Source organism: Taurulus bubalis (genome assembly GCF_910589615.1).
Source record: "Taurulus bubalis genome assembly, chromosome: 3".
In the NCBI taxonomy this organism is placed as follows: Eukaryota; Metazoa; Chordata; class Actinopteri; order Perciformes; family Cottidae; genus Taurulus; species Taurulus bubalis.
The window spans coordinates 33,751,894-33,771,807 of record NC_136591.1 but is presented as its reverse complement, the minus strand read 5'-3'; the positions used below and the strand labels follow the sequence as shown (position 1 = coordinate 33,771,807).

Below are 19,914 nucleotides of genomic sequence, written 5' to 3'. Positions count from 1 at the left end.
GGCCGTTCTGGTCTAACTTACTTCGTCTGATATTTGCAATGTGTAAAACTGTGACTGACTCACTTATAAAGGTCGGGAGAAATGCTTGTCTACTCTGAATGACAAATTCACACTTGAAAGTCAAACTTGCATTTGCATAAATGTCTGTGAAAGTTTGTTATTTATGGAAATAGGATTTGGCAATGGTGCGGCGGTGTAGCCACACATACGCATGGACACACACACACACACACACACTAACACCTACTGGTTGCGAAGGAAACTTTTCTTATCCACTTAATGTTTTATTCGCCACTTGAAATAATGGTGTTTGCTCCAGGTTAATGGTTTGATAATGGAGGATGTTTTTACCTCAGATTCTCTTCATACTGGGGATTTTCATCTCATTTGTCTCTTTCATCACAGATTTCTAAGTATGTCCATAATTTGTAATAATGTCTTGTTCTTTACATACTTGGTTTGCTCATTTTGTCTTCACCTGTTTTCCTCCATTTCCCAATAACATTCCTCAGGAAAGCGAAGTTGTTTGCAAAAGCAGCAATGAATTCTGGTCCATTGAGGCTTCTGTGGGTGAAAAATAGAAAGAAATCATGGCTCTGGAAATAGTTGCGTGTTATGGTTGCACAATGAGGAAAATCAGCAATTACGTTGTTGAATAACGAAATTCTTGCTATAATTAACGGACATTAAAGTGTACTCAGCTCTGCCTTTCCGCTTCTTTAAATATCCTGCTTTTGCTTGTTGAAATTCAAAAAAAGAAAGGAAATGATTTCCAACATTCTTTTATTGAACGTATATATTAAGCATTGAACTGAGCATCAATAAAACCCCAAATGTTTTAGTTGGATTTTAAAATGCATTTTTCTACCAACATTCTCTTTCAACTAACTACAAAAATCCATGAGTGCGATATCCACGTTTTTTGCCGTGTGTTTATCGCACAAGTAGACGATAAACCACGATAATAAAATTATAATACAAATAATTGCTGTGCAGCCTTAGCACTTGTTCTTCACAACTACACCTGATGTTAAAAGAATAGTATGACTTTTTTTTACAATTTTTTAATACAATTGGTTACTTTCTTGCTCAGAGTAAAATGATGCCTTGCTCGTGTCTGCATACAATAAATATCAAGCTGTTAGCAGCCAATTCGCTTAGCACAAATACTGGACACTGGTGGAACAGCTAGCCAGGCTCTCTCCAAGGCTTTCAAAATCCATCCATGTACGTTTGCTCTGTATAAAAGCCAAATTGTAAAATTAAAAAAAATACACGTTGCATTTCGGCTGAAGTTTGTGAAGCTTTTGGCCAAGCCAGGATAAATGTTTCCAGTCTTAGTGCTAAGCTAATGGGCTGCGCGGTCTAGCTTCGTTTGTACCGTACAGACTTGAGAGGTGCATAGACCCCGTCCATCAAGCTCAACAGCAAGAAATCCAGTCAAATCAAGAGTATTTTCCAATATGTTGAACTATTTTTATGTAATTTAATTTTCCGTTTAACTGCGTTGTACTGAACTGCAAAATAGACTTGTGAATCTGAGTGCATCGACAATCACTGTTGAAGTTTAGAAGGAAAAAGTGCACATTCTTTACAACATAATCCATCTGTATAAGATAATAAAGAGTTTTACATGATGTCGGTAGTGTGTGTGTGTGTTTGACCTCCATAACCTTTGTGAGTCCATAACTTGCTCTGTCTGGGTGGAGATGAGCTTGGCTGTCAACCAAATTAACTGCACACATTATTTTATTTTTTTTCACCACACAAACACACTTGGGCTGTATCGGGGAAAGCGAGCGGAGAACGGCTGACGAATCCATTGACAATCTGCCAAATAACCCCCCCTCCCCTCCCCGAGGGATACGAGCCCCCAGAGGAAGCTGGAATCCATTTTTGACCTGCTGTGTGTTGAGGTTTAAACTGTGGTGATTAAATGAAGACATACATTATAAAGAATGAACACACAGTCTCGTTAACCCCTCTGACCTGTATACAGGAGGAGTGATGGACCTGATGTTCAGGTCAAAGTCGTTACAGCAGGAGACTGAATGTACAGAAACTACCTTCAGCCAGCTATTTGTGCTGATCCGAGATGGTTTTTCAGTTTGCACGATCAAATATGCACAAACATTTTCAGGATGAAAAGGTCAATGAAACGGCATCGAGGACTTCAAAAACAAATGATGCACCGAATCATGTTCACTAACCACGTCTGGTCCTTAAGAGCAACGTGTTTCTCCTTTAAACCTGGAAACTTTGTTCCAATATTGTCTTTCTCGATGACATTAAACATCCAAAAATAATGTGTTGACATGGATTATGGATTTAGTGTGTGTGGTTTGATGGAGCAAATGACCCTAAAGTGGTCGCCAAATTTAAACGCATATTATATTCCTCGAGTAGCTGGAGGAAAAGTTCTGATTCTGATGATCAAAATTCTCTGATAGTTTTCTCAATTCGAGAATGCACAGAATGGGTTTTGTAATTTTACTTCTAATTAACTCCTGAGAATGTAGTTTTACAAATTCATCTACAATCTGCCGATGTGGCTTCCTGGTAGGTAAATTGTCTATAATTATTGATCTAATCATCATATAATCTATGATGTGTGTTACATGTCTGTCCAGTAGTTACAGGCTTTAACCAGCACCATGGACAGCTCATTCAGATGAATTCACTCTAAGTTTCAAAGGATTTATAAGAGTTATTCGATGGACTAATGAACACAGATAATAATAATAATAAGATGTATTGTGCTTTTAATCGTGTTGCATCACTTTGGGTTCATAGGAGCGAGATCACTAATCCTCACCTAGCTTAAAGTTAGTATATGTCAATAAGGTGAAACTACTGTTATAACTCGTCTGTCTCACAGACTATCACGTGCAAGTTTAACTGAATTCGGTTTGATTCGGTTCATATTCATCGAGGCAATTTGATGCACATTTCCAAACACAAATGACACAAACAAGTCATGAAAAAAAAAAGATTTAAAAATATGCAAATTTTAATAAAGAGTTGAAATCTCAGGTGTTAATTGTCATATCCAACACACACAAAAAGGAACATTAAGTCAAGTAGCAAGATTGTACTAATGATCTCTTCCCCCAACGTCAGGGACCTCCTCCTCAAAACCCCCTCAAGGGCCCCTCCTCCCCCTCTTGTGGAGGCCCCTCATAGATAGGAAATAAGCTTCTTTTTTTTAAAAACACCCTTTATATCCTGTCGTCACAGCATCCCCAGCTGTCCCCTCGGGACTATATTGCCTCGTTGTCTCGATAGTTGTCTAGTTTCCAAGCCGGTGTCCGTGCTTGCATTGACGTCAAAGCAGCAGGCTGGATGTATAAAACCCTGCGTCCTCTCCAGTCCTCGCTCACAGGGACTTTTCAGCCTGAGATCTCACCGGCCATCACAAAGTTAAGCTTGCAGCATCTGGAGAGAATAAAGTGAGTAGAGCTTCTCATTTACTCTTTTTGTATTTGTTTGTTTGTTTTTCTAGGGTTAAGTTTTGTCGAATTGGCAGGTTAAACAAAAACAAGCAATGCATGCAGATCATCTTTATTTATGTATTTGTAATTATCTTGTAGATACGTGCATCTTATTAAACTCGAACACACATTACTTTATTCATTTTGATCTTTTTCTGGTCAAGTTTAGTCAATCAAAAAGTCCAACATTGTTGCTTATTTGCTTTTCTTCTTGAAGGAAGAGATAAGAAAAATGCGACGGACTATGGTAAAAAACAAGTTATTTAGAAATCCAAATGATCACTTTTTGTGTTTGTTTTGGTTGCAACAAACCCAGTGGTTACTGCGAGTTTGATTGGCCGCTGCATGTCCCTGATGGTTCCGTGATGAAGTGCCTTCGTGCCACCATCTTAATGAAAGCCTCTGGGTTGCAGGACATGAAGCCAGCCCCGCTGCTTCTCCTCCTCTCCTCGGCCCTCCTCGCGTCGCACCTCCGGCCCGCCGCCGGCAGACCGCGCATCCTCCCCGGCTGGCTGGATGATGGCGGCGGCGGCGGCCGCTTCCAGACGCAGCAGCTGGACGAAGTGCTCCTCCGCGCGGCCGCCGCTGGGGACGGCGCCGCCACCGACCTGCTGGGCGACAACATCCTGCGGGTTCTCCGAGAGAGGAACCCGAGCCACCTGCACCTGCTCCCGCCGGAGGAGGACGAGGCGGCGCAGCTGTTGAAAAGGAGCGAAGAGCCGCCACTGTCCATCGACCTCACCTTCCACCTGCTGAGGAATATGATCCAGATAGCCAAGATGGAGAGCCAGAGGGAGCAGGCGCATTTCAACCGCAAAGTCCTCGACGAGGTCGGGAAGTAAAGCTAAACTTTTTTTTTTTTAAAACGCCTATTTAAAACAGCCAACCCGCTGTCTAAGTATTCAAGACCTCTGACATTAGTTGTTTTTGTGTGCGCCTGCTTCCCTCTCCACGTCATATTACGCACAGGAGGTGCCAATTTACGCATTGTCGCATCATCCAGTAAAATGTAAATTGTTAAGTGTTATTTATTGGAATTCAACTTTGTTGGAAAATATGGAAATTAACTTCTCACCCCTCCTCACACACAACACAACTGCTTTTGGAAGACAACCTGCCGGGTTCGATTTCTCAATTTAACATTAGAACACAATTGGACATTTTATCCGGAAATGAGCAACGTTGGTCTTTGTCATTGGTTTTTATGATCAAATGTTGTGATGCTTGAACTGAAAATGACTTAAATTAGAAATTATATGTTGACTTATCAGCAATCGCTGTTCATTTTTCTCAGTGGCTGTCTTGATGATGATCCTTCAAATGGGTATTCATCTTTAAATCATTTAAGTTAGACTACAAAGATGCTAAACTGTTTTTTTTATTTGTATTTACTTCCCACTACAATATTAAAGTAAAGCACCACGGTTTTGCTGCTGCCAATATTATAACAGAAAGGGTTTTAGGTGCCATTTGTCCAGTTCAAGTGACGACTTGAGCCTCGGACAGCTCATGATCAATCTTTAGAAAGAAGAAAAGACAACTAGTTCTGCAAAATGTGAAGTCATGAGGCGGAAAAGTAAAAAAAAAAAAGGATATTGAACCCTTCTCCATCTCTTAGTTGTTTTAAATCCACTCTGATTGATCAAACGTAATGTAATGGCATGATTGTAACGGGATCTTATGTGGAAGGTAAGACAAATCACACTGTATGTTGATGTGTTGTCCATCACCGTCCTCTTTTCTGAGTGGGAGCACTATCACTGGTACTGTATCACCTGTAGCATGCTAATCTTAAAAAGAAGAAGAACAAATATGTATGTCTGACACTGATCATATGGTTTTAGCAACAAAAAAAAAGAAGCTTTTTTGCCATTTATATTTTGTAATAAAAAAGTTTAAAGTAAAAATCTTTTGATTCTGTTCTTGTTCGGATTATGAATGTCTATGTCTGTTATGAGAATACAACTTGTTGTGACTACTAGGATCCTTCCCAAAGACAACTGACACTGAAAATTTAAATACCGGTAATGTACAGATTTGTGTCCATCTTGTGATCGGGTTGATGGAATAAATGCCATCTGTCAGTTGTGCTTCGGTCAATCTAACAATTTGTTCTGAACTAAATCTCAACACCTACTTACCAGATTTCATTTGACTTGTATTTGGATATGCATGTCCCCCAGAGGATGATTCCTAATAATGCTTTTAAACCCTCTGCCCATTTTTTTCCAGCGCCACCGTCAGGTCACAATTTTGGTTCATGATGAAGTATCTAAAAAACAATTGACTTTATTTTCATGAAATCTAAATGGATTCCTGCTGATGTTTTTAAGTTTTTTGACCTGACGACGCTCCTCTAGCACCACCATCAGGCAAAACCTATTCCCAATGTGCATGAGCCACCTGCAGGACACATTTCATATATACTTTCAGGTATTATTGCCAACTTAATAAGACCAATACTAGGAAGCTTCTAGACTACAAATATATTTGTCCTGTAAGACTGCATCCAGTTGCTTCCTGTAAAAACAATCCCTTGGTGTGGCTTGTTGTTTGATGGTTCTTTTAATTATATATTTTTTGGCTATTTTGTATGTGATACAGAATAGAAATGAAATAAAACCTAACTGCTTCATTGCGCCACTTGCTCAGCAGTTTAGAACATTGATACAAAAAAGTATGAACTTAAGCTTAAGTGTACAATTTGTCATCACTTCGGATCATTGCGACAGAAGCACTTTTTGTAGATCCCCTAATGTTGAAGGCCCCGAGACGAGGGAAGGTTAGGTCCAAGTTGTTGAGCGAGAGAGAGAGAGAGAAATGAAAAACAAACACAGAAGTTGAAATGGCCTCTGAGTTCTTTGTTTTTCTGACTCAGTCTAAACCGTGGGTGTGTTGGTGATTCTTTTGCCTAATCACCCTCTGTTTGTGTGTGTGTGTGTGTGTGTGTGTGTGTGTGTGTGTGTGTGTGTGTGTGTGTGTGTGTGTGTGTGTGTGAGAGAGAGAGAGAGTGAGAGCATGTGCTGGTTCATTACATATCATTTTGCAATGACTAACGAGTGTCATCATAACTTCAACTCTGTTAATCTGCAGAACTCAGAACGCTTGACTTCAAAAGGTTACACAACGTACCGGTTACACCGCTGTGGAATGACAATGTCTCATCCAGGAAGATAGTCTCAGGATGCAAGAAGCTTTCTCACGCCTAAGAGGAGCATGTTGTTCCTTGTTTGAGTAACAGCATTAGGAAGATAATCATGATCGGGATTAAAACATTTCATAGCCAAATAATGAAGAATTGCCTTTAAAATTAGCTTAAAATTGTGCTTTATCTACTTAAAATGTATATTATGTAGGATATCTATATATGTCATATGCAATTCAGTGGCCAAAGTCACAATCAAAAGCCCCCTGTGACATCACCAAGTTTCACCTTTTACAAGGGGGTCGATATCCTCTTGTTTGGGGTAACGTTTAGATTTATTGGGGACTATTTTTCAGCGGTAGATCAGTCCACATTTGGTGCTCTCGTGAGTAATTGGGGTGGCATTGCTCATCTGCGTGTTGACACACAAAACGATACTTGTTAGACGTTTAGTTTTTTTCATGTTGACAATATACAAGAAATACAAAATATCATCCTTTTAACAAATCAGGTTCATGTGCCCATAGCTAACACAACCTTAATCATGGAGCTGGGAGAGATTAGACAAATGTTCATGCAAGTCTTTTTTTGGTAATTGTTATATTTACATAACATCTGAAAATAATTATTAAACTATAATGTTTACAAAAGCCCATAGAAAGTATTGTGCAAGAAAACCCTATATGAGGGCTTTAAATCCTGAAGAAAAACACACATGAAGGAAATCTTTTTACTTTCCCTCCCACAACACAGGATGCAGTGCTAAATCCACTGTATACATTCCTTTGAGCTATACATAGAGAGATATATTTACACGCAATACACTGGGTTTCTTGACTGAACAAAAGGCAAAAATGTGGGAGGCTAAAATCTGGTCAGTCCTCCCTCATCTAGGCTGCAGCTTAAAGAAACACAGACGGGTAACTGTACAGAGAGGTATGATCTCCATCAATCATTTAGGTGTTTTTTTCTTCATGTTCTCTTTGTGGTTTCATGTGGCTGAATTCACTGTCCTGGATGTTTTCCAGAGGATTATGGTAAACCTCCGTTTCCGTCTCTGCTTTGCATTCCCTCAGGACTTGCGGCGAGGACCTCGAGTGGAGAACAAAAGACGAATATCATGAGATCAGTGTCATCATCATCATCATCATCATCATCCCACGTCCAAACAATCACCAGTGACTCTCCAGCTGCTCGGCCTAATGTCACGCAGCACGGAGGAGGACGCTGTTGTTGTTGTTGTTGTTGTCGCCGCCTCTGACTGAGCGAGCACGAATGATGGCGTCTCCTTCCTGAGTGGACGAGGGGAATCCTCCGCTCTCTCCAGCCCTCTCTTGTCTTGTTAGAGATGATTTCACACATCCCCTCACAGTGAGCTGCTGCTGCTGCTGACTTCACATTTACAAACATTACAATTCATCAGCAGAGCAACAAGAACATCTATAAACAGGCTCTGACACGCTTGCACTGCAACGTGTTTGTCGGCATCACGTTCATTTAAACACTTTAAGTATGGAGCATTTCATGACGTAAAGGCTATTACAAGTAAAGCTATAATGTACTATGAAAAAAATCTGTTATTGCAATACAGATATTTTTGGGCCACTTGGGGGCAGCAAAACTGAGTTGTGAACACACAGTGACATAACAGGCTCTTTTAAGTGGAAGCAGCGGACAAACAGTTGTTTATTTACACATCCAGAAGTTACAGAGCAACATTAGGATTTATGTTTTTGGCTGATGAGCTATTAGCTGTGGCTACTGCCTGAATGAGCCATTCACAGTTAGTTGTATCTACGGTATAAAAACAAAAATCAGAGTTTTCAAACTAAGTGATTATGTGATATGCACAAGAAAGAAGTAAATAAATACCAACCAGGGATAATACAATTGAGGCAAAATGTAATCTTAAGTGCAACAAATATATCAACGCTAATAAAGGAGTGGTATGTACTTACAGTGAATGCTTTCATTCATTCATTCAATATGCATTGTGTTTCATATATTTAGATACTATTACTATATAACATGAAGGGGTCCTCGAAGTAAGTTTCCATGTTTCCTGGAGCATCTTCTACGGTAGAAATTGTGAAAAGTTTGATTTATTTTTGTTGTAAATCCTTTGTCTCTGTTCAAAGATGGTCTTTGATGTGCAATGTGAACGGCCTCCATCTCAAGTGAGCAATGTGAAGATGCACTCGAAAGATTAAGTGGATCTTTGAGATTTCAAGATATTGTTTTTTTATTATTATTGTAGATTTGATTCTCCCCCCAAAAACAGTGCAGAAGACAGATCTGAGATTTAGGACTTTGTTGTCTGATGTGTGACGCTTACCGTGTATAAAACATAAAAATGAACATTTGACAGCCTCTCCAGCTGATGACTGGAAGCTGAGTTACTAATGTGAGGAGTCTGACACGTTCTAAACCAAACACACCTCAAAGCCCCGGCCAAGCAAAACCCTGATGCGTTCATCAATAGAGGGCGACACCCTGTATCCTTCTGTTAGTCTCTCAGAGAATATCGAATCAGTCTCACGCCGATTGTGAACCTTTTGAACAATTCAACTCTGCACAAATACTTCTGTCCTGGTCTCAAAATTTGGAGCAGAAGTCAAGTTCTGACTCTCCACCTCCTTCAGGATCTTCCTCTCCATCATGTCTCGCACCTGAAGACACAAACAATACATGAACTTACAAGGTCACTTCATCGACTTATGCTTCATCTTTGACCAAAAGACTAACTCTCAAACCCAAAATGTACATTGTTGGGACTTTTCTGTCCTCAATTTAAAAGGTGGGGAAAAAGACACCCTTTATGAATGCATAACTAGTAGTGTAGTAAACTAGAAATATGAGGTTTTCATTCCACTTTAAAATTCTACTACTCTTCCTTTCAGAGGACAACATTGACTTTTTAGTTTATTACATTTATCTGACAGCTTTATTTACTTTACAAATCAAGATTTCTACAAAACAGATGAAGATCTTATGAAATATGATGTTTTGTTATAAATTAAACGTCTAAAACTGTTTGTACAGGTAAAACTGAAACGATGAATAAATTGACCAACAAATTATTGGAAAGTACTTTTAGAATCATTAAATCATTTTTAATGCAAAAACATTGGATTTGCTACTTTTCCTTTTTTTATTTGAATACTTTTTAATGAAGTCTTAATAGAAGAATTTAAACTAAAAAAGCATTGTGAAAATGTCACTTTGGCCTTTGTGTAATTGTGACAGGAGAATTTCAACAACCAATCTATTAATCAAGAAAATAAATTAGTAGATAAATCCAGTATAAAATAACCATTAATTGCAACTCTATATAAAATAGTTTTAAACTAGCAATATTCTGCTTTTACATTGATGCATGTGGATCAATGATCTAATATGATATTTAATAGTATCACAGTCACAGGGGAGGTGTTTCTGCCTTGAGTATTTTTATGTAAGTAACACATGTCGTACCACGGAGCGCGTCTGGAGAGAAGTCGATGTTCCTCAGCATGTCGGCCAGCTCGTCAGTATCGATGACAAAGTGGCTCATATCCTCAAAACCGAGCTCTGGACGCTCCATGCTCGAGTCCCTGGTCGTCACCGCCATCCTGCCAACACAAGCGCACAGAGGTGTTCAGGTACTGTTGTTAAAATGAATGCTGTGATTTGCACAGTTTTAGAATTTGGGAAAATCTAGTTTATTCAAAATGTGAAAAATCTGTTACATGTTGCAGAAAGCTCTCAGTTTGTGGTAAAATATTATTATATTATATAAATGAACTATGTGCACCTTTGTATTATGGAATTGAAGTTGTGGTTGGATTTTTACTGAAGCTGAATTTACAAGTTCAAATATAAATGAAAACATTCAACTTCAATAATACACATTATTATTCACAACAAAAAAACTCACATTCAGACATCCTATTCATGTGGCTGTAGCATGAGTTTAGTTCACAACAATTATTTTCTCTGTAATGTTAAAAACATATACATGGTCAAATATTGCAGGGTTCAGATTTAGATACAGTTGAGGATCATATCCTGAGTTAAGCCACAGGTAGCAGATGGTTTGCTTAAAAAATGAATATCCAGCACCCATCATTTTAGCCTTGCTTTTACTTATCATAAGACACACTCATGTTGACTCATGTTAGGTTAAAGGCTTCTAAGATGCAACCGGTCTATTGATATCTTAAACAATAAATACTTAATCAGGCAAACCTGATTAGTCAGACAAACCTCCATTTCAAAGATTATAGATTTTGGTTGATTATTGATTTTCTATCAACATTCAAATCTGACCACATTCAGATTCACCACAAACAACACTCTACTTACTTTTCCAGTATGACGCTGGCGCTCTGTGAGAGTTAAGAAGACAGACAAAAAAGAGACTAAATGAATGACATTGTGCTTCAGTTGTCCGCGCCAACGACATCAGTCAGAACCATTTGTCAGACACTTGAGGGCGTTAAAATGAAAACATGACTTTGAGAAACACTGCCGGCTGCAGAATGGCCTCCTGGTGTTTACTGGCCTGCTGCCACCGGCTCCATCTCCTTTAACACCGGCTGTGACAGAGCATAAAACAGTGACACCTGAGGCTCATACCATCTCTCACACGCGGCGACGCAGACACGTTGCATCAGAAATAACGGATGCTTATTTAAGTCTGCTGTCAAGATGAACTAACTTCTTAACTTTTGCTTCACTCAACCCTCAAATAAAGTCAAAAGCTTGTTTTTAATTAACTTATCCAATTAACTTATCCAAGGACATGTACAGCACCAGTCAAAATGCCAAAATAAATGGTGACATTTATGAGTAATTGTGTGTCCCGATAATATAAAACGCTTTGACAAAACGTGAATACACTTTTCTGTACTGCTGCTGCTGGCTTTCTAGGAGCACGGTCTTGTTTTTGCATCCCGTAGAGTGGAAACATTTACTGCACACAGCTGCACCACACCGGGATTAAAAGCAATAGATAATGCACATTTTGTAGAATTTTGACAATTTCATTTAGGATTTGCACAATGAATTAGTGAAAAGCTTTTGAAACAGCATTTGCTCCATGGGACAAAAAAATGGAAACCCCAATTAATAATTTGTTTGGTTACTTACATAAACAAAACAGATGTATCAGTTTAACTTTTTAATATGTGTCTGCAGTTGTAGACATGAACTTTAGGAGTCAATGAATATATATGTGTGTGTGTGTGTGTGTGTGTGTGTGTGTGTGTGTGTGTGTGTGTGTGTGTGTGTGTGTGTGTGTGTGTGTGTGTGTGTGACCATGTGTCATCAGGTTGTTTAAATGAATAAACTACTGCAGGTGTAAAACAAACTAGTTATAATCTGTTCATTTTTTCTGTCACCGGGATGTTAAGCATTACTTACATGTTTAGCATGCGAACAATACATTTCATTGATAATAAAGTAAATTTAAATTGGGAAACCTGAAATTCATATGGCAGGGTTTTCCTACAAGGGGTTACGAGATGAATCTGAGGATGATAGACTGGGAGGAAAATCAGAAGAAAATCATATTTCTGCAGCACAAAATTAAGTTTATGTGTTTAGACTTCTGTCCAATAGCTAATGTTCTGCTTCTAATCTTATTAAGTAAATACTTATGTCCTCAGGCTTCTAGAAATCATTCAAAAAGTTTGGAAATGATCGTGAAATAATCATAATGTGATCACAAGACATTGGGTTTAAAATCAACTCTGATACACCTCAACAGAGGCTTTTCCCAAAGCTGAATATGCAAACTGAAATATAATGCATCAAACAAAAGGTAGCTTCTACTACAGTTATTGGGTAAGTTAGAATATAAGTTTATTCCTCTGAGTATCTTTTCAAATGTTGCTTACTGCTGTACTTCTGTTGAACGCATGCAATCCTCATGAATATGATTTGCTAAACAAATATTTTCTTTCATAACTTTTTTTCTATTCCTTCCGTCATACAATTATTTTCTGTTTTGGTTAGAATTTAATGTATACCACCATATATAAGTAATAATTGTGAAAAAAAGTACAATCATTCAGCAAATTCCACACATGGGAGAAAAAAAAAACTTTTTGGTGTATTTGTCTTGGCCTAAATGAATCACGGATGTAAGGAGTCTAAAACACATTGGCATTACCTTTGAAAAAACGTGTATTTTTAAGTTTTCTGCTCAGTGGGTCACTAAGAAAATTCTCAGAAAAAAACAAATGACACCGCCTGACCAATCACCGACCTGAATAAACACGGGCATGTGGAGCTCCTCGATGGACTGAATGGCCGACTCCACCAGCGCCACCGCGGCCTCCAAGTGGTCGCTGTGCCGGCGGATGAGGGATCGAACGTGTTTGAGCTTGTCGTCCTGCTCTCTGGCGATGAGCCCCACCAGCTCCTGCTTCCGCTCGTCCAGGACGGCCACCAGGCCGTCGAGGCGAGAGACCAGCTGCTCTGTCCGCCGCCGACCGCGCTCCTGAGGTGAGAAAGAAGATTATGATATAAATATAACACAATACACATACACTTTGTGGTCCGCTTGGTCTGCTTATCTACTAAGTTGAACATTGACCTTCTTTAAGTGTGCACTGTAGGCCTCTGGTATAGGATAGCATTGTCTTTATCTTGAGGGAAACTACTGTGCAGCGAGTTTCAAGACAAAGTGGGAAGAGTGCAAATACAAAAGTCTAAGATTACAATAAGAATACTGTGAAATACGATATCGGCCTATACAATGTCAAAATCAGATTTGCAGTATGGATCAGAACAATATGGGGAGAAATATATCACTCTTTATTGGCTGACACGTGAACAATAGACTATTACATAGCAAAGGGAAAATAACAACTCAAGAAGAAGAGAATACAAAAGTGTGTTCTTGTGTGTGTGAGCGTGTGTATGTATGTGTGTATGTGTGTGTGTGTGTGTGTGTCTAACCTCCACAGTGTGGCAGATTTCTTCCATCTGAGTGATGACTGCCTGGACGTGGTCGTTACTGGCGACCAGGACCGCGATGCCATCGCTCAGGTCTGTCTGCAAACATCCAGGAGAGAAGTGACATTCATTTAGATGATTCACATCAACAATAAAACTGTCCACTGTCCACTTTCAACCCTGTGTGGACTTGTGCACTACCATTTCACAGTACGTACTAAAATCAGAATTATTCCAAATACAAATCTAATTTTATATAATTCATATAATATTATAACAATATAATATAACCACGGTGTGTCAAACCAATTAGCTGCCAACATAAATGGTAAAGGTAAACTAAAAACATTGATAAAACCAATATGTTACGTTTACATTTCATAACTCAACCCACATCAACTCCCTTATAAATGGGGCTACAACATCTTAATTCATTTAAATGGACACACATGTGCTCACGTGTCTTTGTAACTTTGCAGCACTCCTCGAAAAAAGATTTTGGTTTTATCCACAAATTAAGATTATTAACACCAGATCAGCGTTTCTTGTTTGTCAGTATATTTTCTTATATGCTCTTTTAAAAATCCCCGAACATTTTCTGTTGTTAAAACCACATTGAGAGGATCGTGTGCCGTGTTGGTGGAGGAATGCCGCCCGCTCTGGTTAGTAAGCCTGTCGCCACCGAAGCACAACAACATGAGTCACCAGCGTGCATCTGCTTAGAGTATCATATGACGTCATGCACATTTGTACAGTTTGTTACAGCTTCTGCTCAGCTTTGGTGTCATTTATCAGAGCAACAAAGTCCCCACGTAGGCCGACAATACATCACCAACTTTTGTTTTCCCGATTAACCTTTGCATGAAGACGGAGCGTCAACAACTTTTCCCTCGAACCTCATCTGAATTTCAGATGAGTGACTCAGAGACAGAGTGAGAGATGGAGAGGCCGGCACCAAAATGTCAACAAAGCCAACTGCTCAATCACATGCCGGACGCCGCCGCCGCCATCTGCATGACAAAACTGCTGCACTTTGTCTTCTTGCGTGCACAAATGAGAAAATGAAGTCTCTTCATGTGATATATTTGATGTGAAACGATATCTGGTATCACTGTAACTGACCTTTTAGATGTCTAGATCACCCGGAGTGTCCTGATTCCAGTGGTTACACACAGTATGTACTTCAATACTTTATGCGTTTGCACCGGGCGGCAGGTCACTGAGCAACTTAGTTTGCCGTATTGGAATATATTTAAAAATAGAAACATAAAGAAGCATGTAAGATAAAGGCCACCATCTCTTATGAAGTCCACCCACATGCACTTAAGAGTTCAGACTTTTGTAAATGTTCTTTATCGGTGACCTTTAAACCACTTTCGGCCTCAACTGGAAGTAAAAACCTTAAAAACCTGCGTATTATTTCCAACACACAAGAGCAATGTCTCTGTCTGAGTGAGCGTAAAGTAGAGTGATGTCACCGGTGAGAAGATGACAGCGTGTCGTCATGCATGTACAGTTGATTCCTCGCCTTCTGCCTCATGTAGACGCTGCTGAGCGGCGCGACATCACAGTCTTTGTGTTTCCCGAACACTTTGCACATGGAGCAGGTCGGCGTCTCACAGGAGAGGCAGTAGATGTTGATCTTCTCCTCGTCGTGTTCCTCACACAGCAGCTGCTGCTGCTGCTGCCCTGGCTTTATGTTCACAAGCCTGGAGGAGACAAAAAGGAGAAGTGGATAATCAAACTGAACACATTATATTCTCAACTCATGTGAAATAACCAAAACTGTTCAGATTTGGTGTGTCCATGTAGGCTCAGTCAAATCAGTCATACAATGAAGCTGATTGAGAACATTGCTGGATCATCATAAGCCAAACAACAGATTACACACTTTTTAATTCCAACGGATTTTAGTGTAGTAACTACGAGGGGCAGACATGAACCTTGAAGCACTTTAAGGCTAATTTAGCATTGCATTGTGGGTAGTTGACGCAAACTCCACGTTGCCGGCACCCAGAGCTTCCTGCTCGTTTGTCAGCAAAAGTCTGCTTCTATGTTCTTTGCATCAAGGAACCACGGCGTGTGGAGGAGGAAGAGGCCGACAGCCAAGGGTCAAGCAGGGTCAGCTGGCACAACGAGCCCAGTGCATTCTGGTTGTTGTAGGTTTTTCTCCCTCTCTCCCCCGACTCCTTTTCACCCAGAAGTACAGCCAGTGTTTTACTGACAGGATAATCCAAAGGAAGGTTATTTCAAAGAACCCATCATTTTAATGCACGTATAATGTGCTTAAAATTCCCGTAATGGACAGATTTTCCTTAGATAGTGTCCACAAGGCTCGCCAACATTGTCTCTATCGTTAAACCTCGGCATCGCTTCCAATAGTATCCATCCGAAAGCTGTAATAACGAGTTGAGTTTTTTTTTACCTCACTGTCCTCTCAAATTTGTCAGTTGTGCCAGCATGCAATTTATATTATTCAGGGCAAATATAAACAACCAAAACAACGCACGAGTTTTGGAGCATCCTAAAAAAAGCCACGCAAAAAATGCAATAAGGGGTTCTTTGTACTCTGACGTAGGTGTCTCTGACAGAAATGATGATTAAATAATGAAAAATCTTTCGACACAAAAACAAATAATGAGAAACTATGAGTTACAAAACATTTGTGAACAATCACTTCTATTTGAGCCCACATGGATAATGAGGGGACTCCTGTGCTTCAGTCTAATGAGAGCCAACAGTGACTCATGCTCCGGCTTCTATTTTGGAGTGAGGGTGACTTAAATATCAGAGTGGAGTTGTAGTTAGTGTGCACGCTTACAAAACAAAGGCCGATGGAACATTTTAACACTTTAGTTTTACTAACCGTTTCATCTCATTGTCTTTTTGGTTTTCATTCTGTACTTTAAAATCTCTAACACAAACAAACACTACATCTGTCTCTAACCAGTGAAAGCATACATAGTTACACTTTCCAAAGATGTGTATAAACTCATTCTATATTTATACATTTTGTTTTTTGTCACACTCACACACACACACACACACACACACACACACACACACACACACACACACACACACACCTCGTGTCTTTAACTTGTCGTCAACAAGTGCATCAAATTACAAAAATAAAACACATTGCTATATATCAGCTGAGGGGTAACACACACAATCCAGAGGGTTGTGTGTGTTTCAAAACACTCGTGTCGTGTGACTGTTACTTTAACCGTCTGATTTTATTTTCCTCATTGCGGTCCTGAAATGTTTAAATCCAAGTTCAACCATGTCAAGCCCTTTGTAACCATAGTTATTATTGTGAAAACTATTTGAGAAAACCTTTATCACCCCCTATAGTGTAAAAGCAAACAAACATGACTTCAAAGTCTCAGGTGGTTTTTCTCACTTTAAAATATCTGCATACATCATTTCAGCAAGAACTAGTTAGTTGTTTATCCGTCTCAAAGTCTCAGACTGTTGTCTGCAATGAGAACAGCACATTTCCATCATTATGGATTAACTCTGCACTGCTGACAAACAGTAGTCAGAAAGGTGACGACTGGAGGTAACAGAATACAATGCTGCTCTCTGTTGGTGGTCACTCATGATTACAATAACATGAGCCCTACTTCAGATTCTATATAAAGACCTTTCGTTGTTGTGTGACGTATACAGACAGAAGAAAATAGTCCATTTAAGAGATTTTTCAAATGATGAAGATTGTAAATAATTATAAAAATTAGTCTATTGTTAACAAATACTGTAACTTTATAAAGTGTCCTTAGATCTGCTTACAATCACATGACAGTGTGTAATAACCCATTTATTAAATGCCCGTAGTGCTTATACATGTTGGAAACTTCCTTTCTGCACACACACTCACCTGGAGGACTCCTGCTGTCTGTAGATGTCGAGGATGTTCTCCACCAGCAGGTTCCTCTGCAGGCCGTAGATCCCGTGGCGGTCCAGCACCACCTCGTGGCGGCACGACGGGCAGCGAAAGCGCGTGCCACTGGAAGCCGTGCTGGAGGAGCCGCGGGACTGCCACAGAGGGTTAACCGACTGGAGACAGAGAGGGGAGAAGTAACCAATGTCTAGAAAACAGAACGCATGGATCTTCATTTTCCTAATTAATGTGTAACATATCTTACTCACGCATACCTTTATTGTCCCATGAGGGGAATGTCCCGCTTGTTAATGTCTTACAAGAAAAACATGCAATCACACAAAACAAATGTGGTAGACATTTTCTAGACATTTGTTATTTATACTTTTTCCTCATTGTATTTGGTTGTAGTGTATTTTTGTTTGCATTAATTTGACAAATAAATATCAGTTTGGAACACACTGAGCATATTATGACCATCTCATAATTTCAGGATCATATTTTCTTTTCCCACTTTGGCTGAAATGGGCTTCCGTAGCATGGAGAGCTGGGAAACGGATTATTTGGCAGCAGTGGTTTGAGGAAGTTCCCAGGACACTTTAATAATTTAATTAAGCTTTAAAACCAGTTTCCTGTTGGAGTCCGTGGTGACTTGTATTGAGTTTATATTAGCAAGATGACTACAAGTTTACATCCACGTGCAACGGAGCAGGCTACCACGTCGTCAGGAGAGAGCAACTCATTACATTTACTCAAGCAATGTACTTAAGTACGATGTTGAGGTACTGTAGGTACATATTGTACTTTTTACTCCACTACATTATCTGATTGAGATCTAAGATGACAGTTTAGAGTCTCTTATAAAATATGATAGAGTGAAATACTTACTTTACAACATGAAGTAAGTATCAAGCAAAACAATGTATTATTGTACTTTTAGTTCAGTTTTTAATGCAGTACTTGTAGACTATTGCATTTCTACTTTTACATGGGTAAAAGATTGAAAGTAGAGTGTAGTACTCAAAAGATATATATTTTGGTGGACTATTTTGTTGATCAATCGAAAACACCACCCCAATTTGAAAACAATGATGGCTGCTTGAAAGTAGAAATGTGTGGGGATGAAAAACGGTCCAACGAACAACCCTTCCAGACGGAGGCCACTCTCACCTGGAAGATGTCGTTGGCACACTTGCGGCAGAGGTTGTGCTGGCAGGGCAGGATGACCACGGGTTTGGAGAACAGCTCCAGGCAGACCGGGCAGATCAGCTGCTTCTCCAGGTTCTCCATGGTGGCTCCTCTGCCGGCGCCGGGCCCAGAACTGCCTGCTGATGGAGGCCTGACAGCAAAGTTCATCACCTCCAGGGAGCGGTGAGCAAAACGTCCAAAGACGACAGAAGAAGGTGACAAACAGAGGAACAAAAGGTGGTGGTGGGCGGGGGGGATATTCTAGATGTTGGTTTTGTCGTTGTTGGTCTTCTCTTCCAGCTCTTACGGCGTCTCTTTCCCCCGCTGTCTATCCCTTTACCCGCCTGTAAAGACCCTCCCTGTCTCACTCCCACAGCAGCTGGACTGGCAACTATTTTTAGAGCCTCCGTTTGTTCTGGCTTGGGTTACTGGCTAAACTGCGTTCCCATTGGAAAAGTTGGGCGTGGCTGGAGATCAGGACAGCGGCCGTTAACACCACGGTTCAAATGATAATGTTTGTATGAAGTCTGATACTTCAGAGTGTGACATAATGCAACCTCTGGCCTCCATGTTTGAGCTCGTTAGCACTTTGGCATCAACAGCTATAGCTCCATTTCTCAGCTTAGATTTCTCAACTAAACTTCTGTGTGTCACAACAGTTCTCATCACTCAGGGACTTAACTCCTTCAAAGCCACGCTCTCAAATTGGCGGGCAAGACAGTTTTATTTTTTTGCCACAAATAAAATAAGTAAACTACGTAATACAATCTGACTACTTCTTACACCACCTAATAATTGGTATGTTAGTAATCCCATAAATACTAATACACCATCAAAATGACCAATTCAACAGAGTGGGGCTTGAATAATGCCATCTATTCATCTCTCCAGGAGGACATGCTATATTTAAAACGTGGCCTGAGTTTGATTGAGTCATCAAGCCAGAAGCAGCAGTATGAAAATAAAACAGAAGAAAGAGAGCTTGTTGGTAACTAGATAATATAATATAAATAATATAAAGATGAATGGAAGTGCTGGTCTGGCCGGAGGTCTCACAACAAACACAGTTCATAGGAAACGTTCAACTACAGTTAAACAGCATGCAGACACCATTTACTCAGGCCCGCCACCTAACGCCTTACTGCAGGTATTGGATGTGTCTCATGGGATTAGGAGGAGAACAATTACTGAATCTCTATCAAGTACAGCTACCTCCGAGGAAATTGAGGTCTCAGGGGGAATTTTTTCGGAGGAGCATTTTT

General features: G+C 39.9%; 2 protein-coding genes across 2 annotated transcripts; one reads left to right on the top strand and one right to left on the bottom strand.

Moving 5' to 3' along the window:
• Positions 1-3,444: 3,444 nt before the first annotated feature.
• On the top strand, positions 3,445-4,333 carry uts1 (urotensin 1; the record flags this gene model as incomplete). Its single annotated transcript, XM_079214978.1, has 2 exons — positions 3,445-3,449; positions 3,905-4,333. Exon 2 carries the CDS (start codon positions 3,908-3,910, stop codon positions 4,331-4,333), a length of 426 nt encoding a protein of 141 aa, XP_079071104.1. The 5' UTR covers positions 3,445-3,449; positions 3,905-3,907.
• A 3,977-nt stretch (positions 4,334-8,310) lies between these two features.
• trim54 (tripartite motif containing 54) lies at positions 8,311-18,820 on the bottom strand (the record flags this gene model as incomplete). The annotated part of the gene is made up of 8 exons (XM_079214683.1): positions 8,311-9,305; positions 10,111-10,247; positions 10,981-11,003; positions 12,887-13,120; positions 13,582-13,677; positions 15,107-15,287; positions 17,462-17,640; positions 18,635-18,820. The coding sequence occupies 8 exons, from the start codon at positions 18,818-18,820 to the stop codon at positions 9,232-9,234; spliced, it is 1,110 nt and encodes a 369-aa protein (XP_079070809.1). The 3' UTR covers positions 8,311-9,231.
• Between the last annotated feature and the right edge of the window lie 1,094 nt (positions 18,821-19,914).